The sequence below is a fragment of the Tyto alba genome, unplaced genomic scaffold (assembly GCF_018691265.1).
Source record: "Tyto alba isolate M040663 unplaced genomic scaffold, T.alba_DEE_v4.0 Super-Scaffold_33, whole genome shotgun sequence".
Taxonomy (NCBI): domain Eukaryota; kingdom Metazoa; phylum Chordata; class Aves; order Strigiformes; family Tytonidae; genus Tyto; species Tyto alba.
The window spans coordinates 14,087,379-14,114,378 of NW_024881308.1; the positions used below are offsets into that span (position 1 = coordinate 14,087,379).

General features: G+C 40.2%; 1 protein-coding gene across 4 annotated transcripts in view; it reads left to right on the forward strand.

Annotated features, from left to right (window-relative positions):
* The first annotated feature begins 820 nt into the window (after window positions 1-820).
* The window catches only part of OSBPL2 (oxysterol binding protein like 2), a 37,736-nt gene continuing 11,556 nt past the window's right edge, over window positions 821-27,000 (forward strand). For 2 of the 4 annotated variants that reach the window (XM_042801088.1, XM_042801090.1), the window contains exons 1-8: window positions 821-879; window positions 1,610-1,706; window positions 13,155-13,319; window positions 21,576-21,723; window positions 21,972-22,047; window positions 23,665-23,799; window positions 24,857-24,954; window positions 25,676-25,858. In XM_042801088.1, coding sequence (XP_042657022.1) covers window positions 13,283-13,319; window positions 21,576-21,723; window positions 21,972-22,047; window positions 23,665-23,799; window positions 24,857-24,954; window positions 25,676-25,858 — 677 coding nt within the window. In that variant the 5' untranslated portion in view covers window positions 821-879; window positions 1,610-1,706; window positions 13,155-13,282. Of the gene's footprint in view, window positions 880-1,177; window positions 1,199-1,609; window positions 1,707-9,506; window positions 9,667-13,154; window positions 13,320-21,575; window positions 21,724-21,971; window positions 22,048-23,664; window positions 23,800-24,856; window positions 24,955-25,675; window positions 25,859-27,000 lie in introns of those variants that run through there. The other 2 variants (XM_042801089.1, XM_033010392.2) reach the window with 2 other exon arrangements.

A 27,000-nucleotide genomic window follows, 5' to 3' on the forward strand; every position in this document is an offset into this window, starting at 1 on the left:
AGGGAATGACTCTGACCCGTGGGCTACCAGCCCCTGGGTTTGTTGACCATTTCTCTGGGATTTCCAGATGTGCGCTACCCTGCTCAGAGCAGCAGCTGCTTGTTAGCGGCTGGCCAGCAAGACATGGAGGATGCTGCGTCTCATGGCCTGCGGGTGGCATGTGCCACACCTCAGAGCCAGCTAGAAAAAAAAAAAAAAAAAACAAAAAACCCAAAATTGGTTAAATTCATATCGGTGCACAGCATGCCCAAACCCTCCAGGCAGCCACGTCAGGACACGGGCAGCCCTGTGGGGACCCACCCGCGACCCCCCCACAGCGCTGACAGCTACTGAGCCACCGAAAGCATTATTACCTCCCATCCCTCAACCAGAAGGAATCTGTATACTACTGAGGTTATGGTGATCCGTGCTCACGCTCTGCAGCTGTCTGACGGTACAAGCGCCCCATAAACTACAACCGTGCCGAACCGGCTGCAGCCCGGCCGCCTGTTTTTGTGCAGCGGAGGCTGCACCTTCCCTTCCTAAAGGCGCTCGCTGCCGCGGGGGCTGCCGGTACAGGTTTTATCTGCATATCCCCGCCCCCCGACGCGCCATTGGCCAGCAGTCTCCCCAGCCCAGGGGTGGTGCGGCGCGGGGGGCTGTGAGGCTGGGCGCCTTGCTTAGCCATTCGCCCCGCCTCCGGGCGAGCGGGCGGGGAAACCGATTGGTCTTTTCGACGGCGGCGGGGCGAGGCCGCCCTCGGCGATTGGTGGAGAGGCGCGTCGCTCCGCTTGCTGCGAGGGCCGCACTTCCGCCTCGGTGTCGGCCGTGGGCCGGGCGGCGAAGGGGCGGGAAGGGGCGTGGGGGGGGGCGGGGGTCGTCGCGGGAGCGTGGTGTCAGGTAATGCCGCCTCGCCTGTCCCGGCCCCCCGCTCTGCCCTGCCCTGCCCTGCCCTGCCCTCCCCGCCGCTCCCCTCCGCGGGGGGCTCGGCTTCCCCCAGCCCGCTGCAGGGGGTCCCCTCCGTGCTGGGCCGCCCCGGTTCTCCTCAGCGCCGTGGGCCGCCCCCCTGTCGGTCACCGGGCTGAGGGAGCGCGGTTCCCCCCCCCCCCCCCCCCCGGCATCCCGGCGCTGCGCTCGGCGGGCGCAGGATCCTCAACCCCGCTTGCTTGTTTTCCTCAGGGCGCTGCCAGCCCGAGGCCTGTGCGGCTGAGGCGGCGAGGTGCTGGGTGGGGGAATGGTGCTGCCCCTTTCCTGGGGGGCAGAGCCCGGGGGGTGCAGGCGGGGTGGCCGAGCCCTTCCCAACCGCGGCGTTCCCCTCTGGGGACAGGGGAGGCAGCGGGGGCTGAAGGGCATCGCTGTGCAGGGCGGGGGGTGGCGGGTCGGTGGAGCTCTCTCAGTCCTGCTGTAGGGATTCTTCAAATTTTATTTATTTATTTTTCCTCATTGCTTTTGGAGCTGGGTAGTTTAGCAAAGGTGCCTACGATACCCAGTTCCCAAGATGAATGTGTTGAGCTCAGCCCGAGAAGCCTCAAGGGGCCTTTTAGGCCACAGCTGAAGCACTGTTAGGATTTATTTGAATTTGTCTTTATTTTTTTATTCTTCATTTACCTACTCAATTTTTCTCTTACAGAGCTCCTGAAAGGGAGACAAGCAAGATGGGAAAAATAGCAGGAAAAAAGGCTTTTTTTTAAATAACATGCCACCAGAACTTCTGCTTGGTAACAAAGGTATAAATTATGTTGCCATTTATTTAATTTGGATATTAATCATGTTTGTGTTGTCTGTATGTTTGGATTCAAGACCCCTTTTGGAAGCGGTTTGTTACTCCGCAGCACTTGCAGGCCAGAATTTCAGATGTGTGTTTGAAATTGCCTTCTGTTTTTTATGTCTGCCATAGCCTTGTGTTTTGTCTCAGAAGTATCTGCCAAAGCGTGTTGAATGCAAGCAGATATTGCTTTCATTTACTGTGAATTTTCTCAATTAAAATACATAGTCTTCATTTAAGATTTCAGAAAGGAAAAGTAAAAAGGAGGTGCGGATCTGGAATGTAGATGAGCTTTATTGTACCACTCTTCTCATAGTGTTTCCTTTTTTAAAGCTTATGCATGCAAGAAAAAATGAATTTGTTTCATTCCAACTTAACCTTCCAAAGTTCAGTAACTCCATGTTCACGTTGACATCTGGGGGCAACCACATATGCATCATCTTAACAAACTTTATACCCGTATGCTCTGAGACTTATGAAACCTCAGGGCAATTTCGGGAAGCAGTGACTTGGGTAATTTCCAAACGTAAAGCACTGTGCCGTGGGATGGAAGTAGGAGAACTGGCTAAACTAGCATGGAAGCAAGAAATTCCAAGCAGTGATTTTCCCCTAAGTAACCCCTTGGGTTTTCAGTTACTGTAAACATAGCTTTTCTTAAAATAGTTGTCAAGTCATGCGAATGTTTGACCACGTGACAGAAAGTTGAGGGCAATCTAGGTTAAGATCAGGAGTGATTCTTAATGTTGCTTTTCTGAACCAACAGTACCTCATAATGAACCTGTAACTTAAGTGAGTGTTTGAAAGGAAACACTGAGACATCTGCTGTCCAGGAATAAATATGCCGTTTTTCTCCAGAACTAGCTCTTCAGCCATGCTAATATAAACTTAGAAGACAAAAATTCAGCATAGAAAGTGATGATTAGACAGCAAACTGTATGCCTGTAAGTAGTTGAGGACGGGATAGGTTAAAGGTTTCAATTGATGCAATACTGAAAAACAGTGCAGTGCACATAGTTATTTGTTTGCTAACATCTATGCAAATGTACATGATTTGGTAGCCGATCATGGAGGGTACTTTTCCCTGTTGGATGGTTTCTTTAAATCAATTTTAATACTGTTACTGCTTTCTATGATACGTATTTGCTTAAGCTGACAGGTCTTATGATTGAAACTGGTATTTCTTTTAGTCTTTCTTATTGTGAATTCTACTGTGTGAACTTCACACATGCTGACCTAGAACAAAGGTGAAAAGCTTAGCTTTCTGTTATATTAGTGTTGGCTGGAAAACACACCAATCAGGCTTTTTTGCTTTGATAAGGCTAGATTTTTAAATCACTGTTTGTAGTGCCAATCAGATGGGTTTTTGTTGTTGTTTGAAAGCAAGTTTCACATGCAAGTAGACTGAATTTTTATCCATTAGCTTTGGTATTTGAAGTAACTTGTTCTTGAACAATACAAAATTACATCATGCTACTTGATAACTAGAACTTCTGTTTACACGTTGGCATTTTTTCTAGACTTTCACTCAGCATCAGTTTTATCACCTGAGTCATGAAGATGTAAGAAATGTCTGTATTTGAGGCTAGTGCAATGTTTTAAAATGCTTAGTGTTTAGTCTGTGCTCAGCATCTTGAATGTTTTTGCCAAGTTTGAATTTATAGCTGATCACAGGGGCATCTTCACATTGTTGAATAAATTGGAAAGTGAGAGCAATCAATGAGTTGATCACCCTGTATCTGCCACTTTGGAAGATATGGGACTTTGATATGTTTCCTTTTGCAAAAAAAAATAGGTGGTGCATTATATAGATTCTTTTATGTTTTTTATTATTTCATGGAATATACCACTGTAGAACTTGGAATTAAAAAATACATTATAACAGTCCTCAAATTCTTAATAATTACTATGCAGAAGAATGTATGATGATGTAATTATTTACTTTTTTTTCCTAAAGGCTTGTAATAGCAAGTTCCATGAGAGCAGTAAGCAATTAGAATGTGTCAAATGTGGCTTATCATTACTTTCAGTTATAGTCTTCAAAAATTTATTGTTGATTCAGTGCACAAAGATAATGTCTTAATTTTCAGGATCAATAAGTTGCAAGAATAGACTAAGCTTGCTTAAACTTGATTATTTTATTTTTATACAGTTACAATTGGAAATTCATTTGCTGGTCTAGACAGATCCTTTAGATTATTTCAGTGTATTTTATTATGCATGTAATTTAATGAGACAGATTTTTAGTAAATTACAGCAGCCCTCCATTCAGAAAATGCAGGAGGCTGGATAGCGTTGTCTTCCTGGGATTGTTTATAAATCTGGCGGGAGCATGCACAAAAGGTGAATTGTGCCTGCAGCTGCAGAAATACATCTGGACCTTTTAATCTTGGCCCTCTTAGTTTTATAGTCCAGAATTTAAACTATACATTGCTTGGTTGGATGTGTTACATCTGTGCTTGGCATTAGGCTGAATGGAAACCTTGATCTGTGGCATTCCTGTTTGAGTTCAGTTCTTTTAATGTGCTGATCAGAGGTTTAGATGGGATAAGGGTTGTGCCTGTTGGGATACTATGAACCTCTGCAGTATTACAAAAAAAGTTTGCATGCTTATGATATTTGTCAAGAAATGTGTTTTCATGAATGGATAACTTAATTACATTTTTACAAGCATTATTTTTACTCTTCTGGGTAATTTTTTTTTTTTTTTAGGGCTCCCCAAAGAATCTGTTACTATATCTCATTGGGTTTTGATTCTAGTGATAGTTCAAAAGTAATGGTGATACAGAAAGTTTGAAGATGGTAAGCTCTTGAATTCTGAGGTGTCTGTGGTTCATGTCACTCACTTCTGACCTAACCAGCTCTGGCCACTGAAGTGACAGAGGCCAGTGTAGACCCTGTTCCCTACCATGTGTCAGTGCAGTCAAGTGATAATGAGAATCCTTTGAATAACTCAGTTGGGCTTTGCTGCTTTGGTTGTGTTGTGGGTTGACCCTAGCAGGCAGCTGAGCCCCACACAGCTCCCCTGCTCTGTGGGATATGGGAGAGAATCAGGAGGGCAAAAGTGAGAAAACCTGGGGGTAGAGACAAAGGCACTTTAGGTAAAGGCAGGGGAAAAAGCCAAGTGGAAATAACGAAAAACAAGAGATGCAAAAGCAATTTCTTGCTGTCAGCTCACACGTGTCCAGCCAGTCCCTGAGCAATGGCAACCCCTGCAAAACTCTCCTCCAGTCTTATTGCTGAATGTGATGGTATATGGTAGGGAAGATCCCTTTCGTCAAGACCGGGTCAGCTGTCCTGCCTGTGTTGCCTTCCTGCCACTTGTCCACCCCCAGCCTGCTCGCTGTGGGAGCAGAGTGAGAAAGCGAGAAAGCTTTGGTGCTGTGTAAGCACTCTCCAACGATAAAACATGGGTGTGTTATCAACACTGCTTTGGTCACAAATCCAAAGCACAGCACCATATGGGCTGCTAGAAAGGAAATTTCACTGTTGCAGCAGGACCCAGTACAGGTACTCAACTGTCCCCTTGTCATTTAGTAACTCCCAGCAACTTTATAGTAGGGATGGCTGTGATCTTCAAAGAAATGGAAAAGTGACAGTGAGCCAGGTCTTCAGCTGATCCTCTCAACCTCTCTGCACTTTGTTTAACAGACTTGAGAAGGAAGTTGTCCTTCTATTACTGTGGATATGGAGTTTCATGTTGCCAAGACATGTTGGTGGAAGATGCTATTACACTCAAACTTTGGAGTAAGAAACAAATTTATCTTGGTAAATAAAATCCTGTTCTGGATTCTGCCATCTGTGTAGCTGTGCTCTGGTTGAAGAGATTTTAAGTGCATAATAATTACAGCAGGTATCTAAATTGCCAATTAAACTGAATTCTTGGCTAGTTTTTATAGCTGTTTCAGATCCAGTGTTGTTGGTAACCTAATTTCATGAGTCAATTAAGATTCATCCTTGCCGAAGCTTTCATTCAGAGATGAAACACTGCAGTTTGATGCTTTCAGGAGATGTGTATGAAACAAACACATAAATATTTATCTTCTAGTTCAAGCTATTTCTTTCTTTCCCTTGAAGTACTACAGCTATATTTTATTTCAGCTAACAACTCAAGAGAAGGTGGGTTTGACTCTTATTCTACCAGTCATACCGTAGGACTGTTGAGTTTTTTGTTCTTTTGTTTAATTTATTATTTTTATTGTTAATATGAAAGGTATGTATATTTGATCTTCTGCTGGCTCTTTTAGAGTCTCTTTCTGGACAGAAGGTGCATCCTGAACCCAGGATAACAAACTAATGAAAATGTTGCTTTTTATTAACATACACTGATAGGTGGATTAAACAGGCCATGGAATTAATTTTCCTTTGTATCCAGCTATTTTTAAATTCTGTCAATACTATTTCTATTAAACTGAGCTTGTGCCCTTTTGATGTGTTAAAGCAAATGAAAAACCTGAAAACTGAGTATCTTTTCAGAGTTGGTGGGATTTGCTCTTTCTCTTCCTCCCCCTGGCAATACTTGTGCAGTATTTCTATCATGTGAGATTTGACAGGTTTTCTCTCTTTTTTTTTTTTTTTTGAGGAAGGCCTCCAGTGATTTTTTTTTTTTTTTTTTCTTGCTTGCAAGTATTCTCCTTTCAAGTTAATAAACTTAATTTGTTTTAAAATTTGCTGTGGAAGTGCACATTCAACAAAGCCTTGTTAGGCATGTGAAAAAGCTGATGAATGTGCAAGTTCATTAATTCTTTGGTAGCCAACTAATTCCAGTGTATTAAACTTCTAACACCCTACCTGCTCATGCTGGTGACCGTTTGTGTTTATTGTCATGACTGCTTACTGTTTCCATACTTGGTTTTTCTTAAATGCTTCTTGATCTCACAAGTAGATTCAATGCCTGTATAATGAACATGACCAAGTGTTCTAAATATGTCTCAAAGAGCTAGAACATGTGCTTCAAAAGCAAAATAAACAGGATTTGTAAAGGTAGCAGGATGGTGTCAACAAAGCAGTGGCTTTCCAGAATTGCTGCATGATGTGAAATTTCAACTTCAGATCTGGGGGAATAAGGCAGTGTAGCTGTAGTCAGCCAGCCAGACTCCAAACTGATCTTGCTGAACCGCATTCCAGTCAAATTAGCTGCTCCAGCTGTAAATGCTTACCTTTCTATAGAAATGTAAATGTTTCTTTAAGGAGGAGTAACTTTTGGTTAACCAACTGGGTCTTTATTGAGGATTAACACAGAAGAACAAGTTAGTATAGAGTAACTAGTTATTTTGAATTAACTAAGTCAAAGTAATTGCATATTTAAACACTTGTAGGTTGTTTTGAATGGGTACTAGTGTTTGAAGTTCTTTAATTGGTGTATAAATTTCAAGGATCCAGGATCTCAGAGACACAGACATAAGCTGGTTTTTTAATTTTTCCTGTTGAGGAATGGAATTTGAGAAAGGAGCAAGCGTACACGCTGACAAATTTGAGGGATTACTAACCTATCCAGATAAATGGCATAGGAAATTTCAACTTTCAGTACTTGATAGAGCTGCAAGCAAATGAAATGATGTCATGGACAACCATTACAGCTCATCTCCACAGCCTCATCTGGCGTATAGGTGTGGAGAGTGCCGGTGCCAGGGAGCAGCCTTCAGCTGCTCAGAGGCAGCGGGTGTCCCTGCCTTCCATCCCCGCTCGTAAAGATGCTTGCACACTTGTCACAGAACACGTTGAGCAAATTAGATACTTTATAAAGTGATTTGTGGAGTCTTGCACTTCAGGTGGGAGGAAAGGGTTTAAAATAGGTGGGATCTGTGTAAAGTCTGGGACTGATCTTATTGATACTGTATCTCTGGGAAAGAGTTCCCTGTACCTTCTACTGCTGGGGGCTGTGAGCATGTAGGGGACCCTCCGATCTGTGCAGAGTTAAGCTTTTGAAAGCAAAGAGTGTTACAGGAAACCAGATCACCTAGTACCTGTCACTGTTGAGTTACAGGTTCAACACAGTGCCTGACAGAACACTTTGCTTGACATTATTTGTACCCAGCTGATTGACAGGTATGCTGTGACTTTGTTCTTCCTTTGTCATGGGACCTTAGCTGTCACCGTAGTGTAGGTGGTATGAATAGCTGCATTCTCTGCATCAAGGCTGTAAAGATCACTGAGAGAAGCATGTTTTCTCCTGAGAGTAAGCCTCTCAGGATCTTAGTACTTGTTGTGACCATTGGTGTGCCATGCCTGTTTAGGAACAGCCCTTTCTGTTCTCTCTGACCGTGACAGATGTACTTCTGGAAAGCAGTATATCAATCTTAGGTTCTACAGAGAGGAAGAAATTACTATCTCAAGGTATGCTATGGACATGGTGCAGGTATTTTCTTGTGTTTCTGTAGTATTTATTGCAACTGCTGCTTTGTTTTGTCCTTTGCCTTTGCAAAACATCCTCATGTCCTTTAAGAAAAGGACTGTCCATGGTCTTCAGTCATACAGGAACGTGCAAACTTTTTCTAATAAATTGCGAGGATTTGAAGGAGCTTTAATGAGTAACCTGCTTTTGAGTAGTTGTGCAGCACTGGTGAGACCTTTAAATAACAAAAGTACAAAACAAACTTTGCCCAAGTGACCAGTAGTTGTATTTCTGTCCCTTACCTGTCACATTTTGGGGTTTCTTTTTTCTTGTTTGGGACAAACTTAGCGTTTTTATTTCAGCATTGGTATCTGCATTTCCAAATTGTGTTATTGGACAGCATAATATCTTGTTCAACCTCTTTGTGGATGGCTTTACAGCATCATCAAGGAGCAAAGCTTATTTCAGAGGAACCAAAATGGTAGTCCTTTGATTAGAAGAAGCTCTTACAAGTCTTTGACTTTGCATGCTATGCTTAGCTTAACTCTTGCTAGTCTGGTTTTGTATATTGTAGGCACTGGCATGCAAATAAGCAAAATGACTAGAAAAACTAGGTTTGGCCCAAATAACTAGTTCAACACTTGCTTTAATAAATTATGGTAAGCTTTGTTGTTTTCTGATAATTGCTTTGCCTCTCACTTTAAATGTAATTTCAAAGAGTAAAATCTCATTGTAACTATTCAGGACAACCTCATACAGAGAATTTCTTGAGACAGACTATTAGATAATAGAGCCTGCAGTACAGATTTACTAACCAATTATGAAGTTGTAATGTTGTGATGGGTATTATACTTTTTTTGAATGTTTTTATCTGTCTCTGTCAGTTTGAGTTTCAAAAATAGCATCTCTTTTGTAGGGAAATAAATCTATTACAAAAATAAAAATAAATATGGTAGGTTTTGTGCACACAAATCCCATAATAAATCAAATTAGTATGTAACAATCCATAGCCTTAAAATATGAGGAAATAAATGAGCTTTGTCGCTTATCTTGTAAACCACAAAGTCTGGGCTGCTTGTGGTCAGGGGTGTGTTATCATCATTAAATTACGCAGTTCCAGTTCTCAGCAGATGCCTCTACTTGCAGCTTTTTCCTATTATTTAAAAAATTATTTATATACAGTCTCTCTTTGGTCATCAATATGGCAGTGCAGCTGGGCTGCAGTCCCCAGGCAAAAGCCCCTTAGTGCTGGCTCTTAAAGTGAAGCCCACTAAGGTAATTTTAACCTGTAAATCCTGATTGCTGAAATAACATTCTCTACAACAAAGAGTGAGTGAAGTCCCGCATGGAAAACTGTTTGCTACGTGCCTAATGATTGCTCAGTATGTAAGAAAATATCTAAATAAATTTTTTATTTCTTCTTCACTGTAGGACTGAAAGATGTGAACGTGATATTGTGTTTATGCTTTATGAAAGATTTTCCAGAATGGCAGTTGATCCTAAGGTTCTGAAGGTCTGTCTGACACAGGAGTATTGCACCCTTTCTTGAATGGCAGTTTTGATAAAAGCTGTTAACTACGCTTGCTAGTGTGTAAGTGAATTCTTTTGGGTATATCATGGACATGGAGGAGGAAATACAGATTACAAATGCTGAATAGGAAGCAAAGAGGATGTTTTTGTCTTCTTGTATTTAAACCTAGTTGAAAGTAACTTTTTACTGATGCTTTTAGTAAGAGAGAAGGACTTAATCCTAGCTTTTTGGCTCATGAAAGCTAAATGCTGTTATCATTGTATGTTTAGCTACATGCAAATTCACGTTAATCTCTGGTAAAGAAAAGAACTGAATGTAAAAGTGATATGAGTGTTAAGTTATTCCTAGTGTAGCTCTGATGCAAAATATATTACTTTATCCTTTTAAAAATGCTTCTAGCACCTTAGGAGAATTTGCAACTTATTTAAAGGGACTTGCATGAATATTTTGTTCTTTAGGTAATAATTACAAAGCTTGTATATAACTTACAGGGGTATGGCTGAACTTTAATTTTCAAATAACAGTGAGCCTAAGGTGTGGTGTGAGGTGCTTATCAGGAGAACACAGCATAACTCTTGCTTTCAGTTAACTCCAGTGATTCTGGTTACTTCATTTGTACTTGGTGTTTTTATAGGAAAGCTTCATTGTCTTTGTAGTGAAACTGTATGCTGTGTGATGTAGTTCTACTTCACATGTCCTTTTGTAATTCAGTTGTTATAGTGCAGGACAGGGAAGAGGAGAAACTGGTGTTCATCTGTATGACCCTGTTTAAGGCTCTTAATAGAACTGGCGATTTTTTAAGTCATAATTTTTATTTCTCAGTGCCTTCTATACTGGACTATAGCGTACTGGAGTTGCTGTTCTGAAGCATCTCTGGATCTTGCAAGCTGCTATGTAACATGGCTGTGTTAGGATAGGGACCCTGAGGAAGTGTGCTCTTTGCATTTGAACTGAATTGGGGGTGGGTTTTTGAACTAGCCCCTTTTTTTTCCCTTTTATTGTTGCAGATAGATACAAGGCTGTTTCAGGACAGAATCTCATCACATGTGCCATATGCAACAATAGGATAGTCCTGTTGCAAGAGCTTAAATAAAAAAAAATAGAGACTAAACATAACCAGGGAAGATGCAAGAAAACATGGAGAAAGTGAGGGAATTATAGCGCTGATAATGAGAGGGCTCTATCTTGTGCATATACACATTCCTTCTGGAAATACTGGCTGTTGTTTTGCTGGAAGGATGCAATACTTTCAGAAAACTGAAACCATAAATGTCTTGCATCTTCAAGGATACAGTACCTTAGAGAGTTAAAGAAGCGCTTTAATGTACCTTCTTTTTTGACAAACTGATGGAATCACTCCAACATGGTGATAATGGCTTCTGGGTGAGCAGTTGTCCTGAGATGTCGAGTTCCTGTTTTCTGTAGCAGTAATTTTCTTTGGATTCCCTCTTTCTGCCCCTGTTGAAAGGTTCACATAGTTGCATCCTCAAGGACAGATTTTCCCCAAAGATACATCATATTTGGAGACCTTGGAAGAGGTACTTCCAGATATCCTGCTGGTGGGGCTGGAAAGTTTAGAGAAACTCTGACTGACAGCAGCTTTGGTTTGAACAGGCATTTATTTTTTATTTTGTTAAGAGTCAAGGACTGGCTTTCTCTAGGCAAGATAACACAGGGGTAGGTACACTGCCTTGTACTTACAGTCCAGATTTAGAACAATGCTATCAATCCTGCTGTTTAGTTCACCCAGAAATCTGAGCTCGCTGCTACTCTTGAACTAGTTGTTAGTTAAGAGGATTTCTCCCTTTCTTTGATTCTAAGGCAGGATGGTTGCTAGTGGCCTGAACTCCCTGTATCTTTTTGAAGTGAAGCTGCTGCTCCTTTCCCTTATTCAGGCAGAGCACTTGCGAATAACCTTTCACTGGAAGTCTTCAGCCATACACGTATCTGTTAATGTTTTGACCATCCTTACCTAGGAGAATGCAGCACTTTGACAAAAATGAGTCAGAAACTGTTGCTGATGAGCAAGAAATCTGAAGAAGGTTTAAAGGTTTCTGACTGGAGAACAGCACAGGAAAAAGGGAAGGAAACTATCATCCAGCTGAGAGCAATTGCAACAGCAGTGTAGCAACAGTCAAGAGAAGCAGCTGTATAAAGTTTTGTCCTTGTGGAGGTGAGGACTTGTAAATGAGAAATTGCTGTAGATTATGTGGAAGCTCAGATACCATGATGCAGAGATTGATATAAAATCATATAATGGCAAGGAAACAGGAAATTCCTAAGGGAAAAATGACAAACTAAAACACTTGGCCTTGACAGACATAACACTTCAAGGCAAACACTACATTCATTTACTTAGATGAGTTCCAAAATAGGCTATTTTAGCTCCTCCTGAATGTAGAATTGGAAGGACTGTATGTGTGTGAGACATTCAGATAGCTTTTGTTCTGGGCCGTGAGGTAAAAAGACTTGAAACATGGGAGGAGTCATGCAGTTTGATTTCTTGCAGAGAGGAAGAAGGAATTGGCTTCAAATATGGCAAGCTGTTCTACTAGGAGTAGAGTTTGCTTCTGGCTTTGTTTCTCTTAATTGGAATGGAATTGTGCAAGTTATAATTACTCTGGAAAAACTACTGTCACAAAAGCAGTGGGATTTTCAAGGATCATAAAAAATCGGGACGGACAGATTGAGGTTGTTTTGGAGGAGATATCTATAGCATTGCCATGCTGTCATTTATCATTGTGTACTTGGCTCATCATTGGTACCTGATGAACATTTGTAAGAATGGAAGCTAAATTGTCTCATTATTCCCCTTAGACTAAAACTGGGTGAAGTAAAAATGTTTACGTTACACCATTGCCAACCATCTGGAAAAAATCTAATTTAGGCTATCCATAAAGTAGAACTAGAGTGCTTCATAAATCTGTAAGTTATTTGCAGTGTGCTTGATTTTACTGAGAAAAGGTTTGTTGTTTCTTTACACTGTCCCTCTAGAGGGAAAAATCTCCAGTTGTCTCCTCAAGAGTTCATAGCAGTAGCCTGACAAAACTTCTCTAATGGTCACTAGATGCTAATTGCATGATGTACAGTGAGGCCCAGCATTTTTATGCAACAGTGAGATAGATTTTGAGATACAAGGTTCTCTTAATTGTTCCCAGCTTTCTTGGTTAAGGATATGGTAAGGCTAATCCTCTTGATGAAGAGGGAAATTTTTATTTTGCTACCTATATCTTCCTTCAGTTCTCTGTTCCTTCTAGCTGTATTTGCCTAAAAGGTACCTTGTGGTAAATAGGATATATTTTACAGTAATGTGTATATGATATATTTCTATATAGAGGAGCGTGACACAGTACATTAGCTGTTCTTGTGGTAGGTAGTACTCGTCTTCAGAATGTCTTTTGTATCAAAGAAGGCTGTTTATTATGAATGCAAAAATCCATCTTTTACCATGGGGAGAAACAGGAATATTAGTATTTGTCAACCGTGCATATTTGTGCACATAAGAAATGTGGAAACTGCTAATTCTGTTTCCCTGTCTTGTCAAATAGATCATCTAAAGCAGCTGGGTGTTTGCAAAAGAAGACTCTGACAGCACACAGATACTTAATCTCTAAATCAAGTTCAACGATGCATTAGAGGAAGTTGGATTGGCTGTACGGAGATTTCACACTGAAGGATGAATAGTGAAGAAGAGTTTTATGATGCCGTTACGGGTGAGTGAAAAAGGAAAAAAAAAGAGCTATAAACTGCATTGTGTGTGTGGCGAGGGGCTAGTAATATATTGCTGTTAATAAATAAATAAAATGTAAACCACTGTTGGTAAAACTTGTAGTGCTATCTTCTGAAAAGCAGAAAGGAAGAATTATAATTCAGATTCAGATTTGGAAATGAGAGTTTTTTTTATTAAAGCTTAATGCTGGCTATCATTTTATCACTGTAACAGTCCTTTAGTGGCCAAGTCTTGCTGTCATTTTCTGTAAAACGCAGGTAATTTAATAGCAGCTTGAGAAGTAATGCCTTTAAGACCCTTTGAAAGGTGAAATATCTTCTGTGGGTTACTTTTATTAATTTCTTTATTTTAATGGAAAACCTATCCTGAAGAATTGAAGTAGAAAATGTGTTTCTAGTCAGAAACAAATTACTGTAAAAGTATGGTTTCAAGATAGGGAACCAAAAGTCTTTGCAATCCAGCGTTGTTTCTTGAAAAGCAAACATGAATCACTTCACACTTGAGCAGTGTATCAAATAGTGCTTTTCTTTGAACTAATAAGGATAAATGTTTATTTATAAGAGCCTTACATGGTTTTAGTGGTGAAATAAAATGCTTAAAGTGTTTTAATAAAAAAAAAAAAATAAATCCTTTCAAAGATCTCAAACAATTTTAAAGTCTTCCAGTTAAATGTTTCCTCAGAAATGCTGTAATAGAGGTGAAAAGAGAGATGCTGGCAATGGTGAGTGTAGAGCGCTTGATGTAGGATCACAGGAATGAAAAGGGACTAATGGAAAGCATGAAAGCTGAAGGAATGTAGCATGGTAGATATGAATGGGTAAGGTAGACTTAGACATGGTTGGTTGGAAATTCATGAGAGGAGTAAACAGAGGGGGCTGGGTGAAGCGATGTGGCTGACAGTGGGTTGTATAGGGCTCATCACAATTATGTCATGGAGAAGAGAAGGAAATTTGGACTGCATTCATGCTAGCTAAGAGTGATAGCAGATAGTACTCCAAGTTCATCTGTAAAATCAAATTGTTGTACCATAAAAATCTTGAAAACACAATGGATTGTTCCTGTATGTCTTTAGTAATCTTTCAGTTCCAGGCACTCAGGACCATGGCCATAAATGAACTAGATTTTTTTTCTTCCACTGAAAAAGGTAAACAGAAATGTGCCTCTAAGAAAGAGGTCTGTGTTGTACAGCTTTGATGCATTCCTTTGTCTCTTGCTGCAGAAAGACACAGCCCTCAGTGTTTGGGTCACCTGTGTTTGAACGCTCTAGTTTTGTCCTCTTTCTTTCCCCCCCCCCCCCCCCCTTTCCTCAACCTCAAAAGGTTGATTCTCCCTGCAGGTGCTCAAGGTGGTAATGACTTCTGAGCTATTGTGCATGAGATATTCTTGTACTTTGCAGTCTTGGCTGGCTCTGCTCAGAGGTGGGATGTTGTGCATCAGTTCTGTGAGCACTCCTTCTCTTGTCCTAATCTTATTCTTCCACATGGAAGATTGTGATGACATGACATAAGTTTTGAAGCAAAAAAAGATCTGGTGTCTTTATAAGCTTTGAGCACAACCCTCTTCTAGTGGAGGGTGTTTGGTCTGCAGCAGCCACTCCAGGAACTGAGTGAGGTTGAACACTTTTTTCCCCCCTTATATATGTTGCCCTGGAGTGTGCCCCACAGGTGCTTGGTTTAAGAGCAGTGCTACGTCTGGAATAGTTTGTTTCAGATTCTTTCTCCCTCCAGACTGTCTTTAAAGACAGATGCTCAATCTCTTTTGCACAAACCTAGTGAAGTCTAGACCTAGTTCTTTGTAGCTGTGTCTTGTTCAAGTCATACATAAGTGTGATGCTAAGAACAACTGTCAGTAGGTTTTTCTGAATTCACGTTCCCCAACTGTTGATTCCTGTAGCAACTCTTTGCTCCTTTTAGCACCATGGACTGCATATCTTTCAGACAGTGCTTTGCTAAATTTTTGAGGTTCTAATGGGTCCTGATTGTGCCTGCCTATCTCTTAATTTTTGGATGGTCTGGATATGGTAAGTGTAGACCAAGTATTCCCAGGAGATCAAGTTCAGAATCAAGATCCTTTCTGAGGTAAGGTCAGTGTTCAGGTTCCACAGTGAAAACTTCAGGATTTGGGGTTCCAAATTTTGTTAAAAAAATGAAATGTCCTTGGCAGACTCCTGGTCTTTCCAACAATACTGTTCTTCCTTTAGGTCAGATCAGTAGATGGGCAGAAGCCACCTTTAGACATGCTCTTGCTCTGCTCTAAGTCTAGGATTAGGACACAGCTACCAGGAACGAGACATTCTCCAGCTGTGTCTTAGCTCCATGTTGCAATGAAAACAGCATGTACACCATACTCTTCTCATCATGCTCCCCCAGCATCCTGGGCCCTTGTTGCCCCAGAGGGAACTGCAATCTGTTCCCACAAGTTCACTGATGTTAGTAATTGGGTGCTATGGTTTGTGTCCTACAGGTAGCAGACCAGGCTTAGGAGAGCACTTCAACTCCATGGGAAGTTATGCTTTAGAACTCGGCAGCTGTCTCAGCAGTAGCCCAAGGATGCTGCCTCCTTCAAGATACTATGAGTTCACTCCTTGAGGAAGTCACAGCTTTTCTGTAGTTGTTAATTGATAACATCCACTTCTAGAACATGAATCTATCCTAAGAAGACTCCTGGGTTTTGTGCTGGATTTCGTCTCTTTGGCTGGGAGGTTTCTTGCTTCTGACACTGTCCCCATCCCATCCAAAAGATGCTCATGTGATGGAATTGTGAGCTGTGTGGTTGGGAATCATCCTCCTGGCAGATGGTTTGACTCTGACTAGATGATGACTGCACCTGTAAATGTGCAGGATGGACTGTGTTATATAGGTGATGAATCAAGTTGGTGACCGGTAAAGAGTTTCCATGGAAGTTTCTTTGCATTCAGAGGTTGTTAGCATTGCTGATTAGTTGGACATTTGACATCCTTACTTCACGAATGAGTACTCCCCTTGTGAATCTTTTGGGAATGTTACCTGTGGTCTCATTGAATTCTTGACAGCACAGCATCTGCTTTTTCTCAAATACAAGAGGTAGTCTTTTCTGAGTCTGGATGTTCAATGCTTTGATGAATTTCAGATTCTCTGAAATTTTATGTGAGGCAGCATATAGCTTTGATCTCTTGCCTCCTAGCCTATGTCACCTTGGGTTTATTAATTTCATTGCAGACTTGTTAAAGGCTGTGTGCCGTCAGGTTCTGCTCTGTCAGAACTGCACCCTTCATTAATTCTGCCAAATACCTGTTTGCCAAACTGTTTTGTGAAAGGGTCGCCACAGCACAGGAAAATGCTTGGTTCGTTACCAGGGTAATTTGTTTTTAATAAACATGAATAATTTAGTTTTGCTTTTTTAAATATTAACCTGCAGTTCCATGGAAATCTGTTCTGTGACCATGAGGTTAATCTAGCCTGGTGTATTTGTGAGGATGTTGCCCTTCTGTTTCCTACTGCTTGGCTGTTGTTCACTGTAAACTATTGCTTTCACTTGAGGAGGAGGAAGTGAGTTATTTGCTGCCAAATTTATATATTTTCATAATGTCTGGATCAAACTGAATCAGTGGATTCTGCCATAATGTTTAAGTATTGCAGATCTTGTGAAAGGCCAGCCTGCCTCCTGTCAGAGCAGCGCGATATGGCTGCATGTTGTGAAGATGGACTTGTGGAAAGTGGAGAATGGTAATTTCAGGCAAAGAAAAAATTAACCTCTTGCTTCACTTGCTGTCAACACTTCCAGCATATTTATCCCTAGTCCTTATGCCCTTTTGAGGTCTGAAGGTTCTTAGTACTATGCCATTTTGATTCCCTTTCTGTCTTGAGTGACAAGGCTTAATTAGTGTTTAAGGAAGTTGCTGACTGTACGAAAGAGGCAGTCTTGTGTCTTCGTACATGACTCATAGAACAGTGTGCCTCTCTGCTCCGTTGTAGGTGGATGTATTGCTTAGCCTGAGTGGACTTGTTTCATTTGCAGGATGTGGAAGAAGAAGGCTAAGAAAACTAAAGTTACTGGCAAGTCACTCTTTTTAAGCTCTTGAAATAGATTAATGTTGGCACCCAACTTAAGTGTTTCACTTTGAAAATTTAAGACTTTTTAAAAGCTTTTGTTTCACCCTAAACATACACGTTGGGACTTTTGGTTAACCAAATTTTTGATGTTTTATTTCTGTATGTGGTCCCCTAACTCCCTTTTAAGTCCTCGTTTTTATCCTCACTCCCAGAGGCTTTTCACTATAAAAACTGTCCTGTAATTAAAGCTTATCTACTCAGTTTTGAAAGTTCAAGACTTTAATAGCAGCTGGAGAAAGGCCCTTTTTTTAACTTAGAAAAACTACAAGAGATCTTTTTAGTGAAATGTTTTTATTCCAGATCACTACTTCCTCTGTGAAGAACATTCTCTGGATTGTTCTTCACAGAACTATAATGCTTATAACTTCATTGAGAAACAGCTTTTAAAACTTTCTTCATGGGTTTGTAGTAGACAAACCAGCTGATACTTAATGTTGAAAGTATAGTTGAAAGTCTAGTGAGTTTTCTAGCTGTGTACCCTAGAGGGTTTTATTTTGTTTTGTTTTTTAAAGTAGTTAGGTGGAGGTATACTCTAATAAGGCGGACTTTAAACTTCTGATATATCTTATTTTTCTGGAGCAGGGATTTTTGTTGTTTGTATGCAAGGCGCTTGTTTGAATTGGCATTTATTTACTTACCAATGACATATTGTTGTCCATAAATAATATATATACCTGAATCTAAGTTCCCGTTGTGCTGTACAGGAAAAGGGCAAACCAGTTCTGAATCATGGAGAAACAGAAAGGCTAGTGTGGATGAAAAGATTGAACACTTGATAGGATTTGAAAGGTTTCGGGTACAATGTAAAGACTATAATTCCAGTAACATTTTTCATAACTATTCCCCTATAAGCCAGTTGACTGTTCCTGTTATGAAGCTTTCCTTTTATATTTAGATGCCTTTATCTCATTGAAATATCCATTAAATGTGATGCTGTTCCTTATGTTGTGTGCGCTTGATCAGCTTCCTGGGTGAGGGCACATGTACCAGAGAACTCATCTGTTTGTTCCAAATTCATCAGTCAAATTAATAAAGGTTATTTTGTTATGCCCTACAGTACTTGCCTTTTCCATCTCCCTGTACTGTAGCAGATTAAAAAAAAAAAAAAAACTAATATGTGGTTAGAAATGCCATTTTTAAGTTATAAATATTTAGTTGTGGGTTGACTGAAGATAGGCATGTGGTTTTTTTGAAGACAGGTGTTTCAGGGTAGTCTTCATTTTAATGACCTGAATATATATAACTATCATACTTTCTAATTAAGTACTAAGTCTGCTAAGGTGTGGTTATTGCTGTATAATTACATGCTTGTGACATCAGAATGTAGGAGTTGGTTTAATACATGACATCACCCATTACGCCTGCTGTTTACCAAATAAGATCCTATTGGTGGTGTTTCGTTGTGCAGTTTTGAATGTTATTGTAACATGGTCTTGATCCCTGAAAAAAATGCAGCTTTTTGTTTCTGAATGTGTGCTTTGAATGAATTGTTCTAATAAAGTAAAAGCACCTTGTTGGAGATCTTAGCAAAAAGAAAAATTGAAGTAATAGTAATGATAGATACTATCTGTTTTTTAAAAATTAATGTCAGAGGATCACAACATTCTACTCTATTTAAAATTAAAATAATCTTTGTCAAAACTGATTTATTTACTCTATTAGAGTGCTTAGATGCTGTGTAGTATTTTGGAATCTTTATTTATCCACAGCTGGAGTTTGACATAGGCTGTAGCTGAGCGTGATGGTAACTGTCAGCACATACACAAGCAGTTGCACAGGTTGTGATAGCTGGAATGAAAGGAACACAAAAATGATGTTAGTGTATTCCTTAAAACTGTGGTAAGAATCCTATGCCAGTGGATACACATGTTTTCATGTTGCTTTTGGATTCTGACTCTTAAATTGGAAGCTGGAAACTAAAGTTGTCATGTGGTTCTTGATGAAGAATTGACCCTTGTGGCAGTCAGAAAGGACTTAATGCTCTTTGAATTATTTTCAACAAAAATGTTCATTTATGGATGGTTGCACTCCAAGAGTTGTGGTCCATGTCTCAATGTCCTAACAGAGAGCAGTGACAAGTGCTGTTCCTCAGGGGTCAGTGTTGGGCCTGGCGCTGTTTAACATCTTTGTCGGTGACGTGGGGAGCGGCATTGAGTGCGTCCTCTGCAAGTTCACCCGTGACACCGAGCTGTGTGGTGGGGGACAGGCTGGGGGCAGGGATGCCATCCAGAGGGACCTGGGCAGGCTGGAGAGGTGGGGCTGTGCAAACCTCATGGAGTTCAACAAGGCCAAGTGCAAGGTCCTGCCCGTGGGTCAGGGCAATCCCCAGCACAAACCCAGGCTGGGCGAGGGGTGGCTGGAGAGCAGCCCCAGGGAGAGGGACTGGGGGGGTTGGTGGGGGGAAAACTGCTTGTGAGCCAGCAGCGTGTGCTCACAGCCCAGAACCCACCCGTGCCCTGGGCTGCAGCCAGAGCAGGGGGGGCAGCAGGGCCAGGGAGGGGATTCTCCCCCTCTGCTCCGCTCTGGGGAGACCCCCCTGCAGTGCTGGGGCCAGCTCGGGGGCCCCCAACAGCAGAAGGACCCGGAGCTGCTCGAGCGGGGCCAGAGGAGGCCACGGAGATGCTGGGGGGGCTGGAGCAGCTCCCCTGGGAGGCCGGGCTGAGAGAGTTGGGGGGGTTCAGCCTGGAGAAGAGAAGGCTCCGGGGAGCCCTTCGAGCGGCCTCCCAGGGCTTAAAGGGGGGACAGGAAAGGTGGGGAGGGACTCTGGATTGGGGGGTGCAATGATAGGATGAGGGGTAACGGTTTTAAACTGAGGGTGGTGACGCTCTGGCACAGGTTGCCCAGAGCAGCTGTGGCTGCCCCCTCCCTGGAAGGGTTCAAGGCCAGGTTGGACGGGGCTGGGAGCACCCTGGGCTGGGGGAAGGGGTCCCTGCCCGGGGCAGGGGGGTTGGAACTGGTTGGGCTCTAAGGTCCCTTCCAACCCAAATCATTCAATGATTCTATTACAGTGAATGATCAACAGTGCTTTCTGTTGTGACACTGTGACAGTTGTGAAGAGGGACTGTATTAATGCATCTTTTTAGGGTGCTCTGTATTGATGCTGCAACTGATCCTCATTTGTTGTTAACAATTGTTTTGTTTCTGCAGTCAGTCTGTGTAGTAGTATTGACAAGAGGCCTGTTGCTGTTGATAGTGACCAAGTGTGTCTGTGTGTGTGTATATATGCATAAAATGTTGTATAAAATTTTCTTATTTCAAGGCATATGCAAAAATAGTTGTTGATCTAAGTGTGTAGGGAGAAGTAGTGTGACTGAAATAAAATCATTAGACTAAAATCTTGGTTTGTTGGTTTAGTGCAGTTTGTACCTGGGGCTGCTTGGTTGCAGAAGCTTGTGTTCCTGTAGATTTCTGTTCTTTTAACTTTTTTTATGGTTAAAACTGTTCAAAGCATGTTGTTATTGGGGGTGCTGGCATTTAGTTATGACAGTGTTTCCAGTAGCTGTCTACCTGGAATTGGGTCATAGGAAATGGAGCCACCTACTGTAGGTCATGCTTTGGGTCACTTATATTGCTCAGGGAATAATTCATCTTGGTGCCCACAGGTTCTTGCTGTAACCATTAGGGAAGTGTTGTATGGTTTGCACAGAGGGATGGCAAAAAAAGTTAGATATCCTACATTTCTATTGCTGTAGTCTGGATGTTTGCTGATGGATTGTCAAGTGGCCCTTTTCTATTTTTTTTTTTTTTTACTCCTTGCCTGTTAGCAGTGTAAGTAAGCTAAGTTAAAATTTTCTAAGGCCTTTCAGTTCTGTAGTTTTCCTCCGCAAAATTATTGTAATCACACTGCAGCTCTGAAGAGGAGACAATACAGCTAATCTGATTAGGAGCTACTGAAGAATTTGTAAGATTCTAAATTGGTTTTATATTCAGTGTGAAAAATAAGTTGAGAATGCTTGATTCTAATGAAGTACTTGACTCTAAGTACTCTTGGAAATTAGGTCACTTAATAAAGGGTTTTCATTCTGATATTTTTAAAAATAAAATAACCTGGTATAAGTGTATTTATGCTGTGAGAGTTATCATGTGATTGCTACTCTGTGGCATAATAAGGTTCCTAAGAAAACTGTTGCCTTACGGTTTTTATACAGGCTTTGATTCTGACAATTCCTCAGGAGACTTTTCAGAAGCAAATCATAAAGTTCCAGAAATGCTTGATCTAGATCCACACCAAAGCAATAGGACTGGAAAGCATAATGGAGAGACAGAGATTCAAGAAAATGGAATTAAGAAGCACAGGTAAACACATAGTACTACATAGTAAATGAGAAGTGAATATGTTCTGGCTCATTATCTTTTGAGGCATTACTGTTCTCATTGGAAGAGGTTAATTCTCTGGAACTGAAAAGACATTTCACTTGTCTGCTTCCTATCACAACTCTAGATTAACGGTTTGCTTCCTTTTAAAATTACTTTAATACCTATAAATGAAAATGTCTTGTTGTTTAAGGGGCTGATAATGACAGTTGTTTTTTTCCCAATTACAGGACGTCATTACCTGCCCCAATGTTTTCTAGAAGTGATTTTAGTGTGTGGAGCATATTAAAAAAATGCATTGGACTGGTAAGTTAGCTCAGATGAAACACAGTGATGTTAGGTCTCCTAACTTCAACTGGTTAATTTTATTGCTTAAACCTTAAGACACAGAATAATACCTGGTGCATTTTGCATTTTTTTTCTGTTGGGAACATCATCTTAAACTGCAACTCTCTAAATCTCAACATTCATTTATTAACTGTACTATTTCTTTACCTTCTTCAGCTGCTGGGAGCATGTGGATTGGCATTTCTAATGCTGTCCTATAAGAACTAGACTAATACCATTAAGAGTATAATCAAATATGGTTTGATTAACACGATACTTTTCTCTCTGCTTTTTTTATTCTTAGCCAAAGGTGATTTAAGGCTTTATTTTGGTGTGGGCTTTTTTTTTTCTTCCCCTCCATAATTTAAGCAGTTTGTGCAAAAAAAATTTCAATTCCTTCAATCAGATGAAAGCAAAATTTGGGATCTGTTAGAGTTTCTTAGAGAGCCCAGCATAGGCTTCAGATACCGATGGTGTGATGTAATTGGGTGACAAGATTTGTTCTTGGATTCAGAGACAGACCTTTACATCGCTCTGTGTTGTTAAAGGACCCTGATGCTTGCATTGCTACTGGCCATCACTGCTGTTTTCTTTTAATCCTTTAAGAATTCACTTACATGTTTGATTATTTCATTCTTATTAGGAATAAAAATTATGTTCTACACTGGAGGGCCTTGCTGTCATAGCTGCTTTTTAGAAGCATTAAGCATTACATTTATATCTTGTCTAGGTCTGCCAGTACAGTCCTTTGTGAATGCAACAGACACAGCACTGAGCCCTTCTGCTAGCTTAATTTGTCTCATCTAGGAGATACAGCTGTACTGAATGCCTTGCTTGAAACAAAGCAGTATAAGTCAGGGGTAACCCTTTTTTTCCGCTTACTGCCTGTGACAGTGTGAGGAAAATGTTGCATTAACTTCATGCAGTGGCATTCTCCTTTCCAAGTTTTCAGCACTTAAATGATGCTATAGTGCTCAGTCATGAGTGCAACTTTTTAATTAAACAGCAAAATTTGCTTCATTGTAGTAAAAGATCAGGGGAATTGGCAACCTCTCTGTGAACTCCATGTCTGTCTTGTATCCACATGTGAAATGAGAAACATTCTGATGCAAATAACAGGTTGTTTAAAGCTGCTAACATTTGTTAGAGCAATTCAAATCCTATTCTTTATGTAACTGTTCCTTTCAAAAAATAATTTGTGGTTACTGCAGTAAAATAGTTAGATTTTATGCAAATATGTATGTGAGGATTTCAAAGGAATGCATGGTTCTTAAATATCATTAATGAGCTGGTTGGCACATTATTGCTATCTATGGAAGTTTTAAGCTCTTCTGTTTTATGTGGACTGCAAAAGAGAGGGTAACATTTTTCTTGCATTTACTAGGTTAGCTGGATCAATTGTTGAAGTTGTTTATTCTTTCAGATTGTACTTCAAGCCCCTTTCAGTTGTAGCACTTAGAGGTCTACAGTAAACTTGCCAAATGTCTTTTGAAGAATGCTGTAAATAAACTAACCCACAACATATTTTCAAAATTCTTGTTGTCAGTTGTTAACTTAGTGTTCTGTCTAAGAAATTAATAGCCTTTTGTTACCTAGGAGCTGTCTAAGATTACGATGCCTATTGTCTTCAACGAGCCGTTGAGTTTCCTTCAGCGGATAACAGAATATATGGAACATATATACCTCATTAATAAGGCTTGTAGTCATTCAGACCCCCTGGAAAGAATGCAGGTAGGTAACAGCTACCACCTTCTTTTTAGTTCAGAAGAAATTTTTGTCTCCTAGAGTCTTTAAGTTTAAGACAATTTCTCACTTGTGTGTATTTCTTTCTCTGGGGCTATCGTGAGAATGCCCTTATTTGTCTGTCTAGACAAGTTTATTTTTTCACAGTGGCTGTGTCAGATATTTGTGACATTTTAACATCTGATTGTGCACAGAGTTTGAGCCAAAACTCTAGTGCAGGAAAGTGGCACAACTGACAATGCCCAAGGACCTCAGCCCTTTCCAGGACTGCTTTAACTGTGACTTTTTTTTGTGGCTTTATGTGTTGCGAAGGTGAAATCTTGGCTTTAAGTCACCCTAAATTGATTTATTGAGTGGCTCCATGATTTTTAAATTACTGGATGAAAAATTGTTGTGACAGAGATAAGCTTTACTGCTCTTTTCTTCTCCAAGCCTGGCTGTTGTTGGGAGTAGAATATAGTACTTGGCTGGTCTCTCAACAGTGAACTGAATATGGGTAAACCAGGCCTATGTACATAGCTCTGGTTTTAGTTAAGTGAAACTGGAATGTGTATCTTGTGTTCTGTGTTTGTGTAATACATATCTCTACTTACCAGCCTGCAGGAGCTTCTAAGTGTCATTTGTACCTGCTGATATGATTCAAGAAATCTCATCTGTGTTAAAAATAATTCTTGTTTGACACTAGGAGAAGCAAGACTTTGTTCCCAATGAGCTGAGTGTAGGGGACAGTCGAAATAGGGGAAAAGTAGATTTTAAAAAATCAGGCTGTCCTTTTGGAGGTAGGTAGAGAAGCATGGGGCAGAGTGTGACCTGACAAAATCTACTACAGAAAACAATTCCTTTTGGAAATGAGATGCTTATTATCTGCTTGTATTTCCCCACTTCTATATTACTTATCCTATGGCTTATGAACATTTTGGCCTTAAGCGATATATAGCGCTTTGTTTTTGAAAGAATAATGAGTTACTGTAATGTGCAACAAATAAAATATATTGGAATTTTAATGTACTGTTCTCATAACAATGTGTTCTTAATTTGCTTATAGGCTGTGGCTGCTTTTGCAGTTTCTGCTGTAGCTTCTCAGTGGGAGAGAACTGGCAAACCATTTAACCCACTGTTAGGAGAAACCTATGAATTAACCAGGTAATAATTACTTTAAACTGGGAGCTGGAGCTTTTTGTGTTCACGAGTTAGAAGACCCTTGTACTAGTTTGGTTGTTTATTCAGTGAAATAAATAAAAATTTGCTAGACTATATTTTTGAATATAGCTAAAATTCTTTTGTCCAACCATCTCGAAATCTTTGAGAAGCTGTTATAAAAGCTAAGAATTTTATTTCTAGGTTTAGGCAGAGTATTCTTTGAATTATTCGGAGAAAAACTGGTATCTGTTCTTCCACCAAAGACATTTCCTGACCAGACACTATTAATTAATTTAAATAGTGTTTTGCTGATCTTGTCAGATAGAGGAGTTAGTCTGAAGGACTTCCAGCTTGCTTAAATAAATGGATGATCTGTCTGCAGTAGAGAAAAGAATTGTCAGTCAGACCTCCTGCTGCCCAAAGTTTTTGGAGTATTTTCATGAGTTATTTCAGTGAAACTTCTTCAGATACCTTTCTGGGTAGAAAGTCATTTAGGTGTTTGAATGTGGGTTGGTTTTAGGTATAAAGAGATAGTGTTCAGAGTACAAATTCTTTCATTTCATTAATTGTAAGTATGTCATGGGATTAGAAAAGGAAAAGTCTCACCTTCAGTTTAATCTAATAATCCTTCCAAAATTTTTAAAGTATCAAGTAGCTCTTTTCTCTTGTAACATTACAAAAATTATTTAATGTTTAATTTACTGTTCTTTTTTGTTGTTGCTAGGGAGGATTTAGGATTTAGGTTTATATCTGAGCAAGTCAGCCACCACCCACCTATTAGTGCATTTTATTCTGAAGGCCTCAATAAGGACTTTATTTTTCATGGATCAATCTATCCCAAGCTAAAATTCTGGGGAAAGAGTATAGAAGCGGAGCCTCGGGGAACAATTACTTTGGAGCTTCTGAAGTGAGTATGAGAAGTAAATACCTTTATTATGTTGATCTCCTTAATGCTCAAATACTTGAATAAAAAGATAGGTGATAGTCATTCTCTTGTCTCTTCCTAGGTGATTATCTAAAAATCTCTTGCTGAAGGTGTTGTAAGAGTTTATTTACAAGTTAACTTTCACTGCTTAATTTCAGGGCTCTGTTTAAGCTCTGCCATGCTTGCATAGCTGTAGCAATTTGACCCTTTTTTTCCACTAGGAAAGTTAACGTTTCTTAAAAATTGAATGCTACTGACAGATAGTTCTGTGAGGGCATGTAAAATTTAAATAGAGATAAAATTCTATTACCAGGCTATTCAAACTTGTCTCACTTTTAAATATTGTTGTTGGTTTTGATTATTAGTGTGCATCTTTGTGTGGAAAGAACTGCATCTTTAGCATAGCTGTTCTGTGTCATAAGGGAGCATGAGAAATTTGTCAGGATTGCCTTGTCACCTGTTTAACACTTCCTGTGTATGATCACCTTCCTGTTAAAATCAAGAATGCCCGTCCAGATTACTCCCAGACTTAACTCTAATTGCATGTGTCTCATAAATGATGTGACTTGCCCTAAGCTGGCTTGTGCCCTGGTGACACAAAGACTTTTGAGCTTTCCCAGGTAGGACATAAGGATGCACTAGATAATAGCTGCAGAAAAAGTATTCTGCAATTGAACATTTCAAGGTACTTTTATAAAAGCTTTCCTCAGGCCTAACTCTGAGGTTGTTTGAAATGCTGTCTTACAAAATTTCTAGACATTTGTTTTCAATAAAGAGTCAACTTGCCTGCCATATCAAGCACTGACTTTTCCTGTAGTTTCTTTTGAAAGTATGGTTTATTTGTTGAACTGCTGGCACCTAATCTTCCAAAGCTTATAAAAGTATGAACTGATCTTGGATATAAATAGTGATGGAAATAGAGGAAATTTCTTCTGAATGTAGAAGGAACTATGAATGTTAGTGTAGAATGCAGACATGACAAAAATAAAGTTTGTTACTTGAGAGAGTGCCTTTATTTAGAAGACTACTAAAATGCTTGCTCTGTATAATCAAATTACAGGGCACAAATTTAAACTGGAATATAAATGGTTAAAGCATTTATTTTAAATAATTGCTTCAAGTTA